The sequence below is a fragment of the Stylophora pistillata genome, chromosome 8 (assembly GCF_964205215.1).
Source record: "Stylophora pistillata chromosome 8, jaStyPist1.2, whole genome shotgun sequence".
NCBI classification, from domain to species: domain Eukaryota; kingdom Metazoa; phylum Cnidaria; class Anthozoa; order Scleractinia; family Pocilloporidae; genus Stylophora; species Stylophora pistillata.
Genome location: NC_142526.1, coordinates 2862385 through 2883641, shown reverse-complemented (window position 1 = coordinate 2883641; position 21257 = coordinate 2862385). Strand labels below are relative to the sequence as shown.

At 38.5% G+C, this 21257-nt stretch overlaps 4 protein-coding genes across 8 annotated transcripts; 2 read left to right on the top strand and 2 right to left on the bottom strand.

Annotated features, from left to right (window-relative positions):
- Window positions 1–88: 88 nt before the first annotated feature.
- Window positions 89–7436, top strand: LOC111325834 (5'-AMP-activated protein kinase subunit beta-2). Of its 3 annotated transcripts, none has more exons than XM_022929749.2 (7): window positions 89–228; window positions 1090–1257; window positions 2182–2359; window positions 2604–2697; window positions 3412–3535; window positions 4755–4978; window positions 5783–7436. In XM_022929749.2, the coding sequence occupies exons 2-7, from the start codon at window positions 1140–1142 to the stop codon at window positions 5858–5860; spliced, it is 816 nt and encodes a 271-aa protein (XP_022785484.1). In that variant the 5' UTR covers window positions 89–228; window positions 1090–1139; the 3' UTR covers window positions 5861–7436. The 3 variants fall into 3 exon arrangements, with proteins under 3 accessions (XP_022785484.1, XP_022785483.1, XP_088585826.1); XM_022929748.2 differs by lacking the exon at window positions 89–228 and adding an exon at window positions 375–704; XM_088729700.1 differs by lacking the exon at window positions 89–228 and adding an exon at window positions 1533–1660 and having other exon boundaries at window positions 1115–1257.
- Window positions 7437–8280: 844 nt separating this feature from the next.
- Window positions 8281–9347, bottom strand: LOC111325766 (coiled-coil domain-containing protein 28B). The gene has a single exon (XM_022929644.2). It carries the CDS (start codon window positions 9267–9269, stop codon window positions 8865–8867), a length of 405 nt encoding a protein of 134 aa, XP_022785379.1. The 5' UTR covers window positions 9270–9347; the 3' UTR covers window positions 8281–8864.
- A 6-nt stretch (window positions 9348–9353) lies between these two features.
- Window positions 9354–14790, top strand: LOC111325765 (large ribosomal subunit protein eL24). The gene is made up of 5 exons (XM_022929643.2): window positions 9354–9432; window positions 9773–9848; window positions 10941–11188; window positions 12091–12142; window positions 14650–14790. The coding sequence occupies exons 1-5, from the start codon at window positions 9428–9430 to the stop codon at window positions 14734–14736; spliced, it is 468 nt and encodes a 155-aa protein (XP_022785378.1). The 5' UTR covers window positions 9354–9427; the 3' UTR covers window positions 14737–14790.
- A 661-nt stretch (window positions 14791–15451) lies between these two features.
- LOC111325763 (uncharacterized) lies at window positions 15452–21210 on the bottom strand. Of its 3 annotated transcripts, none has more exons than XM_022929641.2 (5): window positions 21119–21210; window positions 20387–20952; window positions 17837–19914; window positions 16996–17494; window positions 15452–16628 (listed from the first exon to the last, which is right to left on the bottom strand). In XM_022929641.2, exons 2-5 carry the CDS (start codon window positions 20814–20816, stop codon window positions 16462–16464), a joined length of 3174 nt encoding a protein of 1057 aa, XP_022785376.2. In that variant the 5' UTR covers window positions 20817–20952; window positions 21119–21210; the 3' UTR covers window positions 15452–16461. The 3 variants fall into 3 exon arrangements, with proteins under 3 accessions (XP_022785376.2, XP_022785377.2, XP_088585825.1); XM_022929642.2 differs by having other exon boundaries at window positions 20393–20952; XM_088729699.1 differs by having other exon boundaries at window positions 21070–21197.
- Between the last annotated feature and the right edge of the window lie 47 nt (window positions 21211–21257).

Below are 21257 nucleotides of genomic sequence, written 5' to 3'. Positions count from 1 at the left end.
TGATAGTTAGTCGTCGGATCACCGGATAGTCGCAGGGTCGTCAAGTGTCTGGAGGATCACGATACACTTCTGGCTGTCCATGAGAGTTTTATGTACCTGTTTAAGACGGTAGGCAAAGGGTAAAGTACGGACTCAAGAGTGAATTAACAAATATTTCGCAAAATAAGCATCTTTAAACAAAGAGAACTGGTGGAAGAAGGCCTGGATTACGTGCGGAATGTCATGGAAGTGAGTACTTCTTGAAAAAAATATCTAACACATCTGAGGGTGATTTTGTGGTGATTTCATAGGAAACCAATTTGATATTATTGTTCGATCGCTGTCCACGAAATATTACGATTTTGAAAATCTTGAAAATATTTTGGGGGAAAACTCGTCAGCAGTAGAATCGCGTCATAACGTTATGATACAAAAGTGAAATGTTGATCACGCCTTAGTGGAAAAACATCATGTGGACATCACATCACAACAGCCTTTAAAAATAACAAAGTAACTAACTCCGAATTGTCACGGTCAAACACGGACGAGACACCATTTGAAAGACTGGACACTCTTCTATCCCATCATGCTTACAGGCTTGATTTGAAAAATACACCTTCAATCGAACGTTGCAAGCAATTTGAGGCTGTAAATAGAGTATAATTTCAAACCAACACGCTTTTGATCGGCTGGCTGGTATCATTGCGCTTGGAGGCTTGAGTTAGGTACGTAAAAAGGAGCATCTAAGACAACATTTACCCAGATATTCGGCGTATGCCTGCGAAATACACGTCATTCAGTTGCAGAAAGTCGGGAAGAAATTGATCAACCCAAATCAAACTTTTCCTTCAGTTGAGAAGGCGTAAACGCTTTGATTTGATTTAACAGCGCTAGATATTGTTTAACATTGGATCGCCCCACAAAGAATTTACTTGATCCAGTGTTTCGCACTAGTTAATAAGGGACTCGAGCAGTCTTTCAACTTACTCTCACTCGTTAATTTATTACAGCATTCAAAATCACTTATCGGATGTCCTTTATTTGTGATCTTGGGAACAGAAACAGCTCAAACTAGTAAAAGTAATTAATATGTTATCATTTCTCTCGTAGCTCATAAATGTTAAAGAACTAACGAGGAGTAAACAAAACATACTCGGAGAATGGGAAACACTGGTTTAGGAAAACATAAGGATGTGCACACTTCAGATTCTACATTAGAATTTGAAACTGGCAAGAAGATGTTCCCCAGTGGACAGGAAGCAAAAATGGTTTCATCAGGTGTGTGTCTGTACACTGTAGCTAGTAGCTTAACCCTTTCATTCCAAAGATCTCATTAGTAATTCTTACTGTTTCCATACAATTTTCATGTTACTCGGGAGAATTTGGTATTGGATCAACTAATGATCTCAGTGATCTTTTTCTCTATTCTAATCACTAATCTGCTTGGAATTGTATTGATATAGTCTAGAATTTCTGTCTCGGTCACTTTTGGGAGTTAGAAAGGTTAAACCGTGTACAACAAGGGAATATCTTCATTTAATATAATCATGCAGGTTACCCTTGTACTAAATCATGAAGTTATTAACCGCGAATTGTCACGGTCAAACACGGACGAGACACCATGCTTGGGATGGAACTGTCTACAAGTCAATACTGCCTGTTGCCTGCTTACAGTCACAGGGTAATTATGCTTTTCTGAGGTATCCTCTCATGGAGGTTCAACTTTAATCCCCAGTGATGGAAGAAACTTTCATTTTCATGTACATGTAATAGGGATTTTTTATTTGTGAAATCCAAAGTATCTGCAGTAAGGGAAAATTAATTTGAAGAGACCAGTAATTGGCTGAAACAACTGTGTTGGGAATTTCGTTTGCCTCGACAAAGGAAACTCACAATGTTTTTTGTATACTCAGTTTTTAATAACCTTTCTCTCTTACAACCACTTGCACTTTTTTCTAACACAACAACTCTTACTTTTTTGACAGTTCAAAGTTCCTTTTTATCACGTGCGCGGGGCACGTGATTGTCAAACACAACGACAACTTATGTCACACACAATTTCCGGTTGCGACAACTGTTCAGCGAAAACTCTTGGAGAGGATCATCCTTGGTGACAAAGAGAATGGGTTTTATATGTGGAGTGGTAGCTTTCTTTTTTATCTTTTACTGAAAAAGTTCAATTTGTCTGTGATTTTATTTTAGCAAAAGAGTCAGATTTTGATGATCAAAGTGAGTTTGATTTCGATGATGACCTCATGGAACCAGAGCCTCCGCTAAAGAGGACTGTGCCAACAGTGTTTGGTTGGGAACATGGTGGCAGAGAAGTCTTACTCTCTGGAAGTTTTAATGATTGGAAAACAAGAATTCCAATGAATCTTAGGTCAGTAAATATCAAGTCTGAGTAGTAACTATTTAGATTGTCAACAGTAGATGCTAGACTTTTTTTTTCCAAATATACATGTAACCATCCTTTGATTTCAAACTATTCACTTTGGTTGATTTGTGAGCAGATTTCCTTTGCTAGCTAGTGATTTTTTTTCCTTTTGACTCCTGACCAGGCCTTGTTATGTACGCCTTCAATGAGTAAATTTATTTAGTGAAGATATCTCTGTCTCTCTTTGTAGCCAAGGAGAATTCTCAGCCATACTTGAACTGCCCGAGGGGGAGCACGAGTACAAGTTTTGTGTGGATGGCCGCTGGATCCATGACCCAAATGCTGTAAGTGTATATTTGATGAGGCAAAATGATCTTATCAGGGTGGATAGCAGCACTAGGATTATTTATTTATGGTCATAAGACCAAACTGTTTGACCAAATTGGGGTTGCATGCATTTTTGAGAGTCCTAAAATTTTGGTGACCCGCTCCAAGGAATAACTTGGTTTTGGTCACAAGAAAGACACACCAATTGGCTATTCACATTGTCCAGTAGGAGTTCAAGTTAGGCTTTATGTAGTTTTGATCAATAGTGTTCGCCCTTATTCTAAGCGTGTCAGCGAAAATAAATTTTCCAACTTGTAGAACTTTAAAGAGCAATTGTCTTTCCAATAAGCCTCTTCAAAGTTCTTGCCATTCAGTGATTTGGTGCTGAAATTATGCGGCAAGAACGAGGCTGAGTGTGAAGTCTCTCTCATCGGTATAAAGTTTAAAGTGCCATTGTAGGGAAAATGAGGGAAAATCTCTCAAAATTCAATATGGGAGAGTGAAAATTACATGTGAGGGGGAGACCTTCAGGGAAGTAATGGTGGCAAAGGAAAGAAAAAAGTAGAATGTAATTTCAGCACCAGATCATTAAGCTGCAAGAACTGTCACAGTGGTAATTTTTACTGATTACTGCCTGAAAAGGAAAACAATCAGTATCTGTTATTAATAATGATAATTCAGAAACTAAAATAAAACTAGGATCTTCTTGTTTTAATTTTTCATTTTACTAGCCAACCACAAATGACAATTTTGGAGGTAGAAACAACGTGATCAATGTTAAGAAGTCTGACTTTGAAGTGTTTCAAGCTCTGGAGTCTGATGCCAGTGCAAGTATCGGTTCAGCTGGATCAATCAGTGAGTAATACTTTCACTCCCAAGATCTCAGTGATAATTCTCTTTATTACACGACTCGGGCAGTCAGAGGGCCAATAACTAAAATCAACCAATCAAAATGCGCTATTGCCGGTCAATATTCTCTAAGTATTGGACCGGGCACTGTCCCGAATGGTTCTGAATGACACCGCACTTGTATCCCTTTGAACTTCAATCGTATAATAAATCTCTTATTAACCAAGCTTGCTCAGGACCATACTGGAAGAACATCGGCCCTCGGTCTTTTTTGTACGGACCTCGCTGCGCTCGGTCTGTACTGTCAAGACCTTGGGCCAATATTCTCCAAGTACGGCCCTCGCGCTTGGTTAATAAGATATATATACTGCCTATCATACAGATCTTATGACTGGCCCTCTGATAGGGTGCAGGAAAAAAATGAAAATTGTGCAGTTTTTTGGAGGCGAATTGTGCAGGAGAAAAAGTTAATCATGCGGAATTGCATAATCTTGCGTCAAACAAAATATTTTGTATCCCACTCCCTGTTAAAATAAACATTGGGTTCTCCTCATAAATCATACCTTTTCTTGTAATATCAATTTGAAATTCCTCCTGTAATGGCTAAATGACCTCTAGATTTTACTTTGAATGATTTTTATCTTATTGACTGAACTTTAGAACCTATTTTGAAGCAATTCTCTGTTCGTCAAAGCGATTGAAAGAGCTCAACGAAAACACTCAAGATCGCCCCATAATTTGAGTTTGCCAGTAAAAGTTACTGTCGATGGAAGCCGTGTTTTCTTATTCCACCACTATTTACGAAAGTCTTAATATCTGACGACCCATTCGTCCTGTAAATGCCAAGAATAAACATTCCTTTTTTTCACTTTGAATAAGAAAGCCACAACGCTAGCAGCCTTGACCGAATTGTGCACCCGCGCACCCTGTCAGAAGGTCTTTTATAATGTAAGTTGGGGTAAGTTGGGAGAATTTGGCATTTGATCGACTAATCATCCCCTAATTGACATTTTTTTCTATTCTCACCACTCGGCTGCTTGATATTGTGTTGATAATGTAAGGAGAAATTCTGTGTTGGTCACTCGTTGGAGCCAAAGAAGTAATCATGTTTGAATTCTTCCTCTTTTGGACTGAAACTGATTATTTGTCGCCTGTATCATCATTATGTTTTTATGTCAAGAAAGAATTTTTTTTATCTAAGGTAAATTTAATTTTTTTCTTTTAGAATCAGTATCAGGATCTCCTCCTGGTTCCTACGGCCAACTAATCCCATCGCATCACAACCCAGTTATTGTGCAAGATGGCATGCACTCCAGTGTACCTCCAGTTCTTCCACCTCACCTTCTCCATGTAATACTCAACAAAGATGTAGTGGATCACAATGATCCTTCCCTTTTGCCAGAACCAAATCATGTGTCACTAAATCACTTATATGCACTCTCTATCAAGGTATGTTCATAATTGTCTGTGGTAATATATATAGGTGTGTGTGTGTGTTTGTGTGTGTGTGTGTGTGTGTGTGTGTTTGTTTTAATGTGTGTATGTATCTTAATATACTTTTTATTCTCAGTTTTCCTTTAAAACTTTATGCTGGAGATTTTCAGACTCAGTTTTAAACCTTTTCTCTCCTGATATCTCCAGAGCAATTCTCCCCAAAGTCTTCCTTAATTAATATGTTTCTTAGATTAGGGGAATTCAGTGTCAAATCAAATGATATCCTCGCTGATAAATTTCTAATTCTCCTCACCTGTCTCTTTGATGGTGTGTTGACATTGTGAGAAGAAATTACTTCTTAATCACTCCTTAAACTGACAATGGCAGCACTCTCTCTAAAGTCTGCTTGATACAAGGTGTCCAGTACTCCAGGTTACGTTAACATTATACAGTGGTAGTAATTTGGCCAATGCAGAGAGGTAAACAATTATTTACTAACGTAAAGTAGAATAAACATTCTGAAGACAAAAGAACAATTGAAAGTAGTTCTAACCTGCAATGGGGTGAAAATGAAACTCTAATTTGTACTTTATCTCTTCTAATAAATGTGGATTGTGATTTTTCAATTACATACTGCTAGCTTAGTAATATGCAGTTGAAATGTTGTGATTGATACAAGTTCCTACACTGTGAGAGAAATTATTATACCTCACCACAAGTGACTCCTCCATGATAGATAGCTACAACCTATTTTAATCATTTAAATTTTAACTACATTTGCTGGATATTGAACTAAAAGAGTCTTATTCTCTTTTCTAGGATGGTGTTATGACATTAAGTGGAACACATCGCTTTAGGGAGAAATATGTTTCAACATTGCTGTACAAACCAATTTAAGTAATAGGACACAAAACTTGTCAAAAGACACTGATAGTATGTTGATGTTCACTGAAGGTGGATTGAAACTACAGACTTTTTGTAAGACAGACACAATGTCTGAACTCTCAGTCACCTTGACTTGCTATCAACCCAGCAACAATACTTGGGTTGCAAAGTTTACCTACTAGAAAGCCAGAAAGAATAGAGATTTTGTCTGCACAGGCTGCCAATTACTTACTAACCTGGCTTACTTTTGCTGCATCACTGAAAGGTTGTGAGAACTGACAAGCTTATCAGCAAGAGGGTGTTTTCTTGATATAGGACCAAATTCTGCTGTTTAATTAAAAAGGAAATATATGGCAAGCAGTGGGGAGGATTGATTATTAGATTGTGGGGATAAAGGGACAAAGAGGTGTATTTTTATATCTTGCCACTCCTCTGAAGGGATGTCATTAGAAAGAAGAGACCATGTCACCAAAAGTACTTTCTAATAATTACTGTAACAGTTTGGTGCTTGGAACAAAACCCTTTATGACTAGCTGTAAATTTTAATTCTCAGTTTTACATGCAATAGATTAAAAAAAAAAATGTGAAAGAATCTCTCTGGGGTCATTAGGGATTTTTTAAGCATCTCTTCAATAAGTGATCTTGTGTACATAAAGAATTAATTTTTTATGATATGCATTGAGTAACTTTGATTTCTTTGCATCATAATTGACTTTTTTTTCCAAAATGGACTAAATAAAAAGGAGGGGGGTACACATTTTTTCATTTTCTTATTTTAATTTGGTAAGAAAAGCATTGAACAAACAAAATCCTATCTTTCATTTTTATAAATCTGTAGCGGGGCTCCCATGCGCACAAAGCGCATGGGGCAGAGCCCCATACCCCTGGAATATGGTCAACCTCTTTTAATTTGGTTGTCACGTGACTGACTGAGCGTGTGTACGTACGGGCCTTCAGAATGCACAGGTAGGGTGGGGGAGACTATCAAAATGAAGGGAGGGGTGTCTCAGGCGAGTCTTGGCAAATGCACCTCTTTTATGTTATCATTAACATTACGAACTTGGGAGCTCCGCTTTTAGGCTTGGCTAAATCTATATATTAATCATTATAAGAACTATCGTCGCAATTTGAATGCAATGCGATGAGACAAGCAAGCAATACAATTCCATCACATTATTGATGGGAGTTTAATGTTCCAAACTAGCAGAGAAATGCAAAGTGATTATGATAATAGCCATTTGTTGTGTTGAAGTTGTACAGTATTTTTCAGTCAGAGTATTTTCTTTATTTATGGAAAAAGTAAAGATGAGGGGAAGATTATTCTGAATTAGGGGTCGTGTCTTTTCTCATTACCTATTTCTTTGTTAGCATTTGACTTTTTCTAATAAGGTGCATTGTGGGTAAATGTTAGGTTAGCAGGGGCATAGCCTAAGAAAGTTCAACTTTTATTTCAATGTTTGCAAGAGTCATATTGTAAAACTCAAGCAGGTGGAAGAAATAGGACTAGACCTACAGGCTGGCTAGGCCCCTAGTTAGGTTTTTAGTTCATAGAAATAAAAATTAATCTAAGAGCTTCTTAGAGACCATTTGAAGCTATCACCAATTTTTCTATACAAGAGTTTATTATTAGTGATTTAGCATGTGACTGTACCAGTTTTAAATCATTAAATAAAAGATATTTACGTTTGATGCATGATCCTCGCAGTAGAGAGCGCTATTTATGCAATAGCGAAAATCAGACCTGAAAAAAATCAGGCCTGTATGGGATTCGAACCACTGACCTCTGCGATACTAGTGCAGAGCCCTACCAATTGAGCTAACAAGCCAACTGCCTGCTCCCAGTTGGCTTGTCAGCTCAATTGGTAGAGCGCTGCACTAATATCGCAGAGGTCAGTGGTTCGAATCCCGTACAGGCCTGATTTTTTTTCAGGTTTGATTTTCGCTATTGCATAAATAGCGCTCTCTACTGCAAGGATCATGCATCATACGTATCTAATACCGCACTTCAAAATATATGAACTTCATATATACATTGAACCAAAAGATATTTAAGAAGAATTTCAAACTCAGAGAATTGTTTTTCCCCAAACCTGTTGTTTTTTGGAGAGCAAATGAAGCTGACAGTAGTTATCGTTCATAATTTTGTGGTTCCATGTATGTCCTGATCTCCACTTGTATTTGCCATGACACAGTACCTTAATCCTCTGACCCCAATAAGTGACCAACATCTAATTTTTCCTTACAATATCAGCCCTGAATCACACATTAAGGTCAGGAGAATAAAGGAAATGATCACCAACTAAAGAGCACTTAATTAGAGTATGAAGTGTTAAAACAGAAACTGGAATAAGCTCTATCAATAATTTAAGTTACAATGTCAGTAAGGCTTTACCCAGCAGGAAAAGGAGAGGAAATGACTGAAAAAATCCATACAAAGTAACATTATTTATTACAATATCAAATGACAAGATACTGTATAAATTACTACTGTTCTTGGCTATAGTACCTAAATATTCATCACCACAACATTCTTTTTAAATGCAATTCATTACCTTCTACCTATATTTTTAGTGAAAAATCCTAGTCCCTCTGACAAACAGGGTCTCGTACACCCAATTTTGGTATCTACTTGATTACATAAATTTATCACCCTAAATCAATGGTAAAGGTTTAAAATTTGCCCAAAAATTGGCCTTTGTTGTTTCTTTGAAAACTGTAATTTGAAAATAGATTGTGAACCCCCTTAAGAATATCTTGTCAACGCAGATGGGAGTAGATATTGAAAAGAAAGTTCAGATCAAAAGTACTCTGTGATCAGCGCCTTTTCTTCTTCTTTTCTTCTTTTTAACCCTCCGAGGAGCTTAAAAAGGCTCTGCTCGCAGGGTAGATCGAAAGCCCAACAACCAAACAAAATAATGTTATTATTACTAAGTGCACTTTTGTGCACGTACTAAGAAGCACTCCAATTTGTGCTCTCACTGTGTCTTTAATGATACACCTAATTCTCCAGTTCATATCAAGAAGAGCTTTCTTGATGCAAGCTCTGAACGGTCGAACTTAGAGTCTCTAAATTCTTCATTAATTTCTCTAGATTGCCGCCGCTTCTTGGCTCCTCTTCATCTCCAAATCCCTCTGTCATATTATCAAGTTCAAAGTGAAGTTGAGCCAAATGTTCCTGAAGTTCGCGTACTTTATCCATCTTCTCGATTGTACAGTCCCTACCAAACGCATAAAGTTTGCCGTGATTGAAATCATGCATAAGATCTAACAGTCCTTTCTCCATTTGTTTCACGTCCGTTCTGTCTGTTAAAAAAGAATGTTCTTGCATTTTCGAAGTGGCTTTAACCTGTGACTTCTCACTTTCTTTAGCCTCTCTTGGTTTAGCTTTACTGCTACCTTGACCTTCCATACTCTTATCCATGTATCTTCTATAAAATCGCGTTAAGAATGTTCGCTAATTGATCGTCTACAAAGCCGCCCTATTGAGATTCCCATAATGCTCTTCGCCTCACAGAAGTGTCTTAGTGCTCATGCGCACCTTAATTCCTTCTCTTCCACCAAAATAATCATCGTTTAACGATGAAGTAAGTAATCTTCAAAATCCTCTGCCATCCGGACATTTATCTACTATATGAGAACATAAATCAACCATACGAAGCTACTAAAAGTATCTTAGTTTCAATTCTGTGGATAAAATTGAAATTATAACCACTGACTTGTGATATTTTGCTTGTTTTCTTTGTTATACTATCATACTAGGAATACTACTTGTGTCTGATTGATAGCGTCCTATATGGTTATTATTTTACAATAATGTTCATCTAGTAATCATAGCCTAACAGATGGTACATCTTTTTGGCTTAATATATGCTGAAATGATTCTTCATTTTGACTTAAAATATGAAATTTGGTCCTACTTCCTAGGCTCGAGTTGTGCAACTACAGTGGGTACAAGATCTACCCTGGCCATGGCAAGAGGTATATCAGGCTGGATGGAAAGGTATGTTCTGTCATAAAGTCATATATTACAAGTATAGTAGATAATGGTCAGATTTTCGCATAAATGATTCAGAAGTGTAACTGCATCGAGGAAGTACACTCACGAGTATATTCGATTCAAAGTTTCTTTAGTCTGTTTTCTTGCATGTTAGAGAAGATTTTCCAACAGTTGAGTGTGTCTCTGTACTTCTAGCTTTTAATGTTATTTCTATGGAGCAACTACAGAATATAGAGCTACATGTAAATTAAATGGTTGCATTTGTGACAAAAAGAAGTAGAACTCATAGCAGGTGCTAATCTAATAACATTTTGTTCCAAATGCTGCAATCGGAGTGGCTACCTTTCTTACTCTCCATTCTGTGTCAGACAGTGGTGTGGTGAGAGTCCTTTAGTTGTGTTGTTAAAGAAAGTAAATTAAAAAGAAGATGCGAGCCTTTCTTGTGAAGTTTTGAAGAGCTGTTTAAAACAATAAAAATGTTTTAGACTCATGAGGCTGTGCCTTGTGAGTCTGCAACAAATTTTTGCCACTGCAATGATGAATGTTGTTGGAGATAAAAGTACAATCCTGCATGTTAAACCACTATCAACTTGTTTTTTATGATGTTGATGTCAGCAGAATTGTCTGTACTCTTATCGACAATGGTAAATTGGCCAGTCAGATGGCAGAATTACGGGCAATTGTGGTATAATTAACAATTATTCCACGAGCGCACGTTGGATATGAGATGATAGATAGCCAACGAGGCACGTAGCACTGAGTTGGCTATAATCATCTCATATCCAACAAGCGTGAGTGGAATAAGTGTTTTATTAAAAACACCTCCAAAAAATTATTATTTTGTAAGAAGAAACAGGATTTTTTAGCTCCCTTTTGATTTTAAGCTGACGTGTATGCTAACTATATTTGTAGATTATGGTATATTGGCTAATATACCATAATGGCTAAGCCAATAAAAAGAAAGTCTTGAATTGCATTATCCAATGATCTAGTTTTTAATAATATGTATTACTTCATTGGTAGCAGCTTATGGAAAAAGTTATTGGAACCCTGCTAATGGTCACTTAAGCAAGATTTGTTCTGTTTTACTTTAAGGTCTTCAACTTCCTTAACAAGAAATGCGAGCGAGCCTTGTTAATGCGCCGCAATCCCCGTAAGATTACGTGGACTGTGCTTTATAGGCGAAAGCATAAGAAGGGTACGACAGAGGAGGTCTCCAAAAAGAGAACCAGACGTAATGTCAAGTTCCAGCGTTCAGTCCAGGGGGCAACTCTTGAGAACATCTTGGCCAAGCGGAACCAGAAACCTGAAGTCAGAAAAGCCCAGCGTGAACAAGCCATCAGGTTGGTTTTAAGGGTAAATTTAGTCCAGTAAAGTTCCTACTATTCAGTGGATTTTGTCCGTTTGGTTGACTATTAAACACAAAAGACTGGACCTTTTCTTTTTGCAGTTTCTTTTATTGTAACCATATACTGTAGTTCAATACACAGCTTGTTTTGGTTAAATATAATTCTTTCAAATCTGGAAAGAACACATAAAATTTGGGGAGAAGTGGCAAGAACTTGCCAAAGTAATTTCCATTGTTTGCTGATTGAAGGAAGGGTACATACATACATACATACATACATATAATTTTTGTTAAGGCAGGTCGGTTTGTGGCAACCCAAAGGCTGGTGTGGACCTGCCAGGAACTAAAAAGGAACTACTTAAATATATGGACAATTCTAAGGAAAAAGTAAAGAAATTTCAAGGACTTAAAAGTATAAAAAATCCGTTTGCTTTGATGTTATCACACAGGCCTCCTTTTCGAATTGAATGCGATCTAATGTCCTTGAGGCCTGTCTAAGTTTTTGTTTAAAAAGCTGTAGAGAAATTGTTGAACCTGGTGATGACTTTGTTGTCTTTCCTTGTGAGGATCTGAATAGTGCATTCTTTGCAGGCATTGAAGATTTTTTTTTTAAGAACAGGAGATGTTCTGGTTTTTCTCTGAACTCTCTAAAACAAAGGACACTTTGTCATTACTGCTTTAGAATCATGAACCTACATCAAAGTGCAGCCTTGTTGTCCAGGCAATTCCATGATGATTAGATTTACCTACATTGTTTGAGATTCTCACGGAGAATCTCTGATTTGAAACTCATCTAAACTCTGAGAATAGTGATCTGGACAGGTAACCATAACTACATTTAAGTAGTTTGTATTATTTTACAAATTTAAAGAATATTCTTATATTTTTTTCCCAAAGGGCTGCAAAGGAGAAATCAAGGGCTAAAGAGCAACAAAAGAAAACTCTCAAGGTATGTGTGACACCAGCCTTTTACACCCCAGCATCAGCATCTATATTATTCATACCCTTCTGTATAGATCAGGGCTAGACACAAATGGTAGCCAACTAGCCACAGACTAGTAGAAACTCAGTTTAGTATTTTTAGTATTTATTTATTTGTCCCATTGACACCTCAACCGCCCGAACTTCGCGATCGCCTCGCGCGAGAATGCTTTCCCCCTACCTCCCATACTAAGTGGAGTTTTGTCCCCAAACTTCCTCTATAGTTTGGAGATCAATAAGCCAATCAGAATCCGTTGTTTGCGCATATATTTTTTCGACTTTAGGGGGTACTAGAGGGGCTTTACTCTATGCGTCTTCACTAAATGATCAAATTTGAAAATATGGCGTCCACGCGGCCGACCCTCAAAATTTTCAGGTCGGATTTTTCATTCATTTGCGATCGAGTTAGACCTTGTGGAATTCAGAATGTAAAGTAACAATGCTATAGAATACTCTACTTGGAAAAGAATGGATATCCAGGTCTTAAAAGTGACAGAATAAGCTCTCAAGTCAACGACATTACGATTCTCTAAGGCGATGCGAATTATGGACGTAAAGTGAAAACCAAACTTTCGGACTTCAAGCAGGGCCTGGCGACAATTTGACGATTCAATGGCCCGGTAAATATTATATTTGAGTAACAAGGTGTTCAAAAAGTATAGTTTAATAGAAGATTTTGCCTCAAATCGAAGTTTTTTCAGAATTTTCACCATAACGCTGCGCAATTTCTGGCCACGAAGGCAAGTAAACAACGATCCAAGCATGATGAATTTTACCGCATGGGCTTTTTACACGTAAGAAATTCATACGTTTTTCGCTTATTACAGTAAATCAAAAACTGTTTTGAATAAATCTGACGTCCCGAAATATTTCTTGGCCATTTTAGTCTTGCTTCCTATTGACAGATTCCATGAAACTTGAGATCTCTTCACTCATGGACAAATTTGCATATTCCCTTTTGAAATATGATCCACATGCCTATTTTCACACATGCGAAAATATTTAGCGATTTTTATCTTTCATCTTGATTTTTGAGTTAAAACGTAATATGCACCTATCGCTTTTTTCGCCGGAAATAAGTTCTTTAATTAGTCCTCTTTCACTGGAGCTTTTTTTTGGAAAAGCTGATTTTTAAAAATTTACTGCGCATTGTGTTTGCCTTCTTGGTTTCTCCAAAATTTTGACTTTTCGTCGGCACGTGTTACACGTAAGTGTCAATGTGTTAAGCAGATTGATTAAGTAGGTTGATTAAGCAGGTTGATTAATTGGCAGCTTAGCTGATGTGGACCTGCTGTATTAACCCACCCATCCCACCCCAGGGGAGGACATCCATCACACAGTAATCTCGTGCATGGGAAATTAACGTCTCCTGCCCCTAACTCTGCAGGAGATGGGACCTCCATTTATCCATCCCTATCCGAGAAGACTAGAATATCTAACCATTTCTTGATGTAAAAGAAAGGTAGCATATTCTACTCAATTACTTTAAGACCCTGAGTGTTGGTCCGGCTGGGGCTTGAATCCTCGACCTCCTGCTTAACAGTGCAGTGCTCTATCCATTGAGCTAACTGGGAGGCGGTTAGCTCAATGGATAGAGCTCAATGGTTAGCTCAAACTGGTGGTTTTCAATTTCCATCAGCCAGTTTGGCTGGTGAACAAACTGAAATTGTCATAACATCTAAGTTGTCATTAGCCACTTGGCTAGTAGGTTGAAAAGTTAGTGTTGAGCCCTGTAAATGTCCTTTGGTACTGATAAGAAGAATTGGTTCAACAATCAAAGCCTCTTAGATGGGCAGTCATTTCCATTATCCTCATAGTCTTGGTGAATAATTCAGAAGTGTTATTATTGGGAGAAATAAGATGTTGGTCACTCTTACGGTTTAAACAGTTAAGTGGCTTTTCTCTAGCCAGGGTTGTAACTAAGCAGTGAAGCTGCTAGCTGAAATTGAAAGCGAGGCAGCTCAAAGAGAGACCTGGCCTTGTGATGACGTTTCATTGCCAGTCTTTTGCAACACTTTTGAATGTGGTACTACACAGTTTCTTGTGAACAAAATGGTGGATGCAAGAAACAAAGAAGTCTCAATAAAAAAAAAAAAGCTGAAAAAATTGTTCTATTTCAATCAGTTTACTTGTGATAGTGCCACTAATACTTAGGTTAGTTAAGCCTCTGTTTCAGAATATAGGGTTCTATGTCCATTACTTGTAAGTGCATAACCTCAAAAGTGCCTGTTGTGCTTTACCAAGCAAATTTCACAGGCAGCCAGTGCTTAGCAACTACCCTGCTCTACTATTACTGCAAGTTATGTTTCAGGATTCCAAAGACATTAGCTTTTGTAACATAGCAATAATAGTAAAGGAATTAATGTACACATTGTAATCGTCTATGACATGCAAGTTTCACAATGAACAAACTGTACTTGAACTTTTCACACTCATCTACCAGACTGCTTATGTTTACAACCCAATTTCTTACAGGCACAGCAACAACAGCCTGTCAGGCAGAAGCAGAAAGCAGCCAAACCTGTTCAGACAAAGGCCCCTCGTGTTGGAGGAAAACGCTAATAAATTCGACTGTAAAATGTCCAACATGTAATAAAGCCTTTGTTGAAAATGTTACTTGTGTTATGCTTTGTTCTAAGGGGGGGGGGGAGGTTTAATTGCACTTGGTGTTAATTTTTCAGTTGGGAGTTGGAATGTGGATATTTTAGGAAGGCATGTCATGTACATGCATTTCATATCTTTTATGTATGTTTTGATTATTCATTGTAAGCACACAACTATCAACCTCATCATTACTGTGTTCATTAACTCCTATAATTGATTAACATGAAACTTCTCCTTATAATTTCCATACATTATCCAGCAAACAGGTAATGGGAGTATTCAAATTTATCAGGTGGAAGCTTTTTAACACCAAATTCTCACTATTAATTTACAAGCAAGTGTGTGACGTAGGTAGAGGGGGGAATTAACAAGCAGATCTTGGGAGCTAAAGGGCTGATGTACTCAGCATTGACTATGACTAGTGCTGCAGTGTGTTACGTCTGTATGTCATTCCTACATGTACAATTAAATTGCCTTGACTGAATGCAATTAGAATAATTTGTCAAATTGCTTTGAAACTAGACCAAAATTGTCTCTTATCAAAGGTATCACGAATGCCTGAATTTCACTTTTTTTTAAGTCTCTGTTCCCAGTAGGCTAAGTTCTTTGAAGTGGAATGGTTACCACATCTAGTGGAAGAGAATGTCATAGCAGTGAAGACTTGTGCACAAAATACTTTATTATCCAACAACAGAATATAATTATTTTTATCGTAATTGAATAATTGATGGTACAGACATCTCAAGCAATCAAGTTTATTATTGCATTTGTTAACACCACTACTTGTATTTTAAACTTGAACATTTTCTCTTACTGTAGTGCTTAAAAAAAATTGAATTAATTAAATGCACACATCATTACTATTTACATGCCCAGAGCCTATACTGCAATAGCTGGATGTCAATGCATGTGTCAGAAGTCCTTTTTTTTCTTTCACCAGTCTGTTTCCCATTACACTCAAATGGAACTTTTAATTGTTTTTTTTGGTTAGTTTAAAACAAGCTTTTTAAACCAACTTCCCAAACAACAATGTCCCTGAAAAAACTTGCTAATTAGGCGAAAAGATATAATATTAATTTTGACTAATCAATGCTCAAGGTTACCCTAAGAATAAATGAAATTAATACTTTCAAAATAAGCCATCTACACAACTAACCATATTAACACTTGTAACATACTGTAAATCTAATTTCTCTTAATTAGGAGTTGTACCCTTCTGAGCTGAGAATAAGGGCTAGTAAGAACTTATAAGTTCTCTCAGTTACTGCTGATGTGTCAAGTAACAAAAACTGTAACTGATTCTTTTTACAAATACAATGTTCCTCAGGAATGTCTACTGTCCTTCACTCCCTAATGTTAATTTTGTCCTTTATCAATTCCTGGCAACTGTTCTTTTGCACATGCTCCGGACATTGATTAAAGAGGAAACAAGCCTACGAACAGACCAATCTACCAGGTTTCATTGACCAAGGTTTGATCCTTGTAGACTTTTTAATGAATTAATATTGTTTTCATATTGGTCCAACATGGTTGAAACTTTGAACAGTCCTTAATTTATACCCAGCATTCAGCAGAAAAGCGTGATAATGCTGAATTAAGATGCACTTACAATCATATCAGTGTTAGGTACTTTTATTATAAACTGACTGTTCCCTATTACAGCCTGTTTAAACATATTGGCAGTCATCTATGAGAATCGTTGAGAAAGGATTCACGAGAGAGAACATCAGGGTGGAACATTCCAAAGCAGTCTTGGCAGTGACCATGTCTCTCTGGTGCAGCAGTGCGGTCACATCCAGTTACAGTGCATCTTTGCACTACTGCTGCTGGATGAGATGCAGTAGAGAAGTCTATTGAGAGATCCAATTTAATTTTAAGGTTAATTTTAAGATGGAAAAAGGAATACAAAACTCTACTTTCAATAACCCACTTCTTAAGGGGATTGCATATCTGTTGGCTACAATTGCTGGATTTTTGTATAGTGTGTAATTTGTGCACCCATCATTTGTCTTTTTTTTTTTTTTTGACATGGTTAGAGGTTGTTGGTTAGAAGTAACCTATTGTTACAGCACAAAACAATTGCATACACTGTAAGATATCAAAACAGAAGAGCACATTCATGAAATTAAGAGGAATAGCAACACACAACAATACTATTAATATTAACGTAGCTAACAAATTTAGCCTCACTTTCAAAAATTTTAATCCAAATGTTACCTGGAACTGAATGAGGGTATGGAAGAGGAAGAGTGCTCTCCAAAAAGCACCGAGAACAAAATCCATTTGTCTCTGGCGTTCCAAATAAGGTGCAGTTTGTGCCACGGCATTTTTGACCACTGATGTCGTCACTGCCCGAATTTGACTGAGTTTGTCTTGCACGAGGTGCATACAGAGAGTTTTGTGGCTGGGACACTTGTACAGGTTCTGGAAGGTCATAACCAAACTGGCGATTTTGTGTGGGCGTTGGAGAACTGCGTGGGTTTTCTCTTAATCCTGGAGCCTGATTTTGATGTGCTTCAGTAGATGAGCCACGCCGTATCCTTCTCTCAAAAGGATAGCACTGCTCACATAACCCATTCTTCTCTGGGGTTCCAAATCTCAGACAGCCTGTGGTTGTACATGGGAGCTCAGTTACCTTCACAGCCATCTTCTTGGCTGTTGCTGTTGCTGTTGCTATCTCTGTTTGGTTCATTCCTTGAGAAGTGCTTTGTGCTCCCTTCAAAAAAGAAAATGCTCAAGGGTTACATATATTAACAGCAAATAATGATCCTTCAAGGCGTATTTATCTATTATAGCATTTTTTTAAACAAAACTTAAGTCTGTGGATGATGGCTGTCTTCCTTCTAGCTGTATATTGCTGTGCATTCCAGCCAAACTAACATAATTTTGTTGCTTACCGGTAACTGTCTTCATTGAGATATTTCACAACACCATTTTATGTGCTTCAGCAAAGCAAATGAGGGCAACAAAAGGTGCAAATAAGACTGTTTGGAGTTTATGAAGTAAACTGCCCTTAAAGATAGGGAGTTCTTAGTTCAATTTTTAAATAACTGCCTACCTGGTTGTTTGAAGAAACAGCCGCAAAGGTGCCTTGTTGTTTGGATGATGTCTGGGATACTGAAGCTTGCCTCTTCTCCATGTTCCGCAGTTCTGCCTGAAAACCTGCAGCAAAGCAATCTTTACACAATTCCCCATCCAGCTCTGCTTCTTTTCCACACAAGGCACACTTATCAGTTCTTGATTCAGTGGATGGTGCTTGTGGTAAAGTGACTTGATAAGGACGCTGTGCCCCGACAGATGACGAGGTCCCAGGGTTAGCATTAGTATTGGTGCGGCTACTTGTAAAAGCTGGAAGAGGATGTCCTGATACCCTCGATGCTGTCCCTGCTGTGCTGCCTGATCTTGTTGGCGCTGATGTTAGGTGATGATTTGAGGCAGCTGCCACTGCTGCCGCAGATGTGGAGCTTGGAGACCGTGTGGTTAAAGGGACACTAGCTTCTCTTGCAGTAGATACTGGAGTGTTTCGTTCTTGTGGAGAGGGACCAGATTTTCTTGCATGGCATTCTCTACACAAGTCTGAGAATTGAGAAATTCCTTCACTGAAGCAGCCTGGAGAGGCACAGAGGACACCTTTCCTTCTACCACCAGTTGGAACTGGATTCATTCTTGTGATATTTTGTGGTGGTGCATGCTGGGGTGGACTGGGTTGCACAGCACTCCCAACTGATGCACCCTTTGAGGTTATAAAACTGTGAATACAACCATTATAGCACTGTACACACATACTATACAATGCAGGAACACCAGGATATGGACAGTTCTGACTCTGGCAACTGTTAGGCTGTCCTGGCAATGCTGGACTACAGGGTTTTAAACCAGTTTGAGGGAGTGTTGCCAAGGTGTTTTCCATCTGTAGACAAAAGGTTCTATAGCATCTTGAGCATAAGTTGTGATGTTCAGGCAGGCCAAAGAACTCACAGCCATTCACTCTGTTTGCACAGTGCTTTGTGATTGCCAAAGTCATGGGATTCATGCTTGCAGCCATTTCTTCAGCATTTCTCTCAGCTTCGAAGCACCTCTCACATAGGCCACCATGGTTAGACACTGCAGCATACTTGCACCCAGATGTGCGGCATTTGGCAGAAGTTGTAGCTGGAAAGGTTGTTGGAATGGTTGTCACAAAGGCATTAGGAGCTTGTGGTGTTGGGGATGATGTTGTAACAAAATTTTGCTGTGAGAAAATCTGTCTCACTGCTCGGGGATGACTTGGTTCTAAAGGTCCAAGGTTCCTGAGATACTCATTCAGACACTGAGAGCACCGATTCCCAGTTTCTGTTGATCCATAGAAGGTGCAACCTGGAGTTTGGCATTGAACAATCTGTAGTGCTGGTTGTTTGGTACCTGGCTGAGATTGAGCATTAACCTGACTGGTTCTCAGCATACGTTGATATTCCTCCCTGGCCCTTTGGAAGTATCCCTCGATAAGAGCTTTCATGCAGTGAGGTTCCTCACCAAAATGCAACTTTGCCACAAGAACTGTCTGCCTAGGTTCTCCTTGATCACTTAAAAAGGGTACTTTAGCACAGTCCAAGTACTGACGAACACGGTCATTGGCCAGAGGTACTTCATGATCGAGAAGAAAGTGAACTGGTAATGGTGATCCATCGAATTTCACTAATGGCACTGCATGCATGCAATTAGTTGAGCTTGAAGCTGGCTGATTTTCAACCTCCAGGTCTAGCTTTCCATCTTGAATACTAACAACTGCTGTGAAATGTCCATTTGCATAACCAATTACCAAAGGACTTTTCACACAGTCTACAGAGTCCCACAACAGAGGCAGGTAAACACCGCCAAAGTTTATTGGAGAATATGAATCACCATATGGTCCTCTTAAGGTGTCATCAGACATTACTATAATGGTGCGACGCAGGATGTTGGCAAGGACAAAGATGTGGATCTCTTCAAGGCTTCCAAACTGAGCGCCATTTGGACCAAATGGAAATTCATTCTGTGATACATGTCTTATAACTTCCTCCCATTCGTGATCCCATTGTTCTTCTGTTCTCTGATATCCTCCGTGCTGGTTCAATATTTGCCGTTCTTCTTCAGCTTTCCAGCGACCATGGTAAAAACCTTTAAACCACGAATAAATATAAATTCTCACCAATAAATACAAGACACAAGATTTAACCTATAAGATAAAACCAAGGGGCCTACATGTGCCTGACAAAAAGTAATTGTTGAGCATTGTGGGACATTTTGAGGCATTTGACAATTAATTTTACCAGATCATTTCTCATTTGCTTGAAGGATGTGAAAAAAAGACAGACAAGGAAAAAGATCAATTAAAAGATCACTTAACCATAGCAACCCACTGTCAATCAATTGCTTATGTCCATTGGGAGTCAAAGCTGGACACGATTGGTTCAAATCTGAACTTATCTCAGGTACCAGCCAAAATAACACTGAGCAAATGGATAAACTAAAATTAAACTGTGAATCATTTACTACCATTTTCCTCTTTTTTGAGGGGGGGGGGGGGGTGTTGCACATTAAAAAACAGACTACTCTAACCCTTTCCTTTCATCTTTAAATCTTAACTTACTTGTACCTTCCACGTCTTCCACGAGCGCTTCATGAACAGTTTTCCTGAGAGTCTGGTAACGATCGTTGACGGACCACATTCCAATAGAAGCTGCATGCATTAAACAGTTTCCATCGCCCAAAGTACTCACTGTCACCATACGACCCAGAGAACCGCACCAATTAAGTCTTCTGGCAGCTTCCAACTCTCTCATTATGTGTCCATCCACTAGAAAGCTGAACACGAATTTTCTGAATTCGAGAGAGAAGTCTCGGAACGAAGGGAGCACAAACGTATAGTTGGAAGATGCATCGAGATATCTATGTTTTGTAACGTCTTCGGGTACCACGACATCTTTTCGTACTATTTCTCGCACGTCTAAAGCGGAGTCGAGATCGTTTAGAGAGATGTTTCGTTCAAATAGATGACTCGACGGTTGAAACGAAGCCATGGTGTCCTTGAAGGATCGCAACCAACGTGCAGAACCAAATCTGTCGAAACTTTACTTAATTCTTCCAGATAAAGAAGACGATTTATATCTGGAAACTCATTTCTGTATCCCCTCTCAAGAAGTTAAGTTCAAAATCCTGAAAGAAAATTAAGTAACGAAGGTTTTAAGAATGCGATTGCAAGCGGAAGTAGAATTGTGTCAGAGTTAGGGGGTAGAAACCGACATAATTTGCCGAAAAAGTCATTTGGCTTGCCTCACACCCTTTTTAAAATTCAAGTATCATCGACTGCCGAGAAACAAACCTTTCAGGGAGGAAAACAGTCCCAAAACTTTCGGAGGAAAACGAAATCACCTCATACGACAAACATTATCAACGTTCGTCCCCGGGACTTTTCCCGTGGGGAATCCCCGACCCAGCCTCTTAGTACGAGCCAATCGGCT

What these genes read in the sequence shown, in the direction of transcription:
- LOC111325766 (XM_022929644.2), bottom strand. Translation starts at nt 9,269, where the DNA reads ATGGATAAGAGTATGGAAGGTCAAGGTAGCAGTAAAGCTAAACCAAGA.
- LOC111325763 (XM_022929641.2), bottom strand. Translation starts at nt 20,816, where the DNA reads ATGGCTTCGTTTCAACCGTCGAGTCATCTATTTGAACGAAACATCTCT. An exon ending in GGAAGACGTGGAAGGTACAA is followed by an intron (nt 19,915 to 20,386) that starts GTAAGTTAAGAT and finishes CGTGGTTTAAAG; the next exon opens with GTTTTTACCATGGTCGCTGG. An exon ending in ATACCCTCATTCAGTTCCAG is followed by an intron (nt 16,629 to 16,995) that starts GTAACATTTGGA and finishes ATCTCTCAATAG; the next exon opens with ACTTCTCTACTGCATCTCAT.
- LOC111325834 (XM_022929749.2), top strand. Translation starts at nt 1,140, where the DNA reads ATGGGAAACACTGGTTTAGGAAAACATAAGGATGTGCACACTTCAGAT. An exon ending in AGCAAAAATGGTTTCATCAG is followed by an intron (nt 1,258 to 2,181) that starts GTGTGTGTCTGT and finishes ATTTTATTTTAG; the next exon opens with CAAAAGAGTCAGATTTTGAT. An exon ending in AGAATTCCAATGAATCTTAG is followed by an intron (nt 2,360 to 2,603) that starts GTCAGTAAATAT and finishes CTCTCTTTGTAG; the next exon opens with CCAAGGAGAATTCTCAGCCA.
- LOC111325765 (XM_022929643.2), top strand. An exon ending in CAGCGTGAACAAGCCATCAG is followed by an intron (nt 11,189 to 12,090) that starts GTTGGTTTTAAG and finishes TTTTTCCCAAAG; the next exon opens with GGCTGCAAAGGAGAAATCAA. An exon ending in AACAAAAGAAAACTCTCAAG is followed by an intron (nt 12,143 to 14,649) that starts GTATGTGTGACA and finishes AATTTCTTACAG; the next exon opens with GCACAGCAACAACAGCCTGT.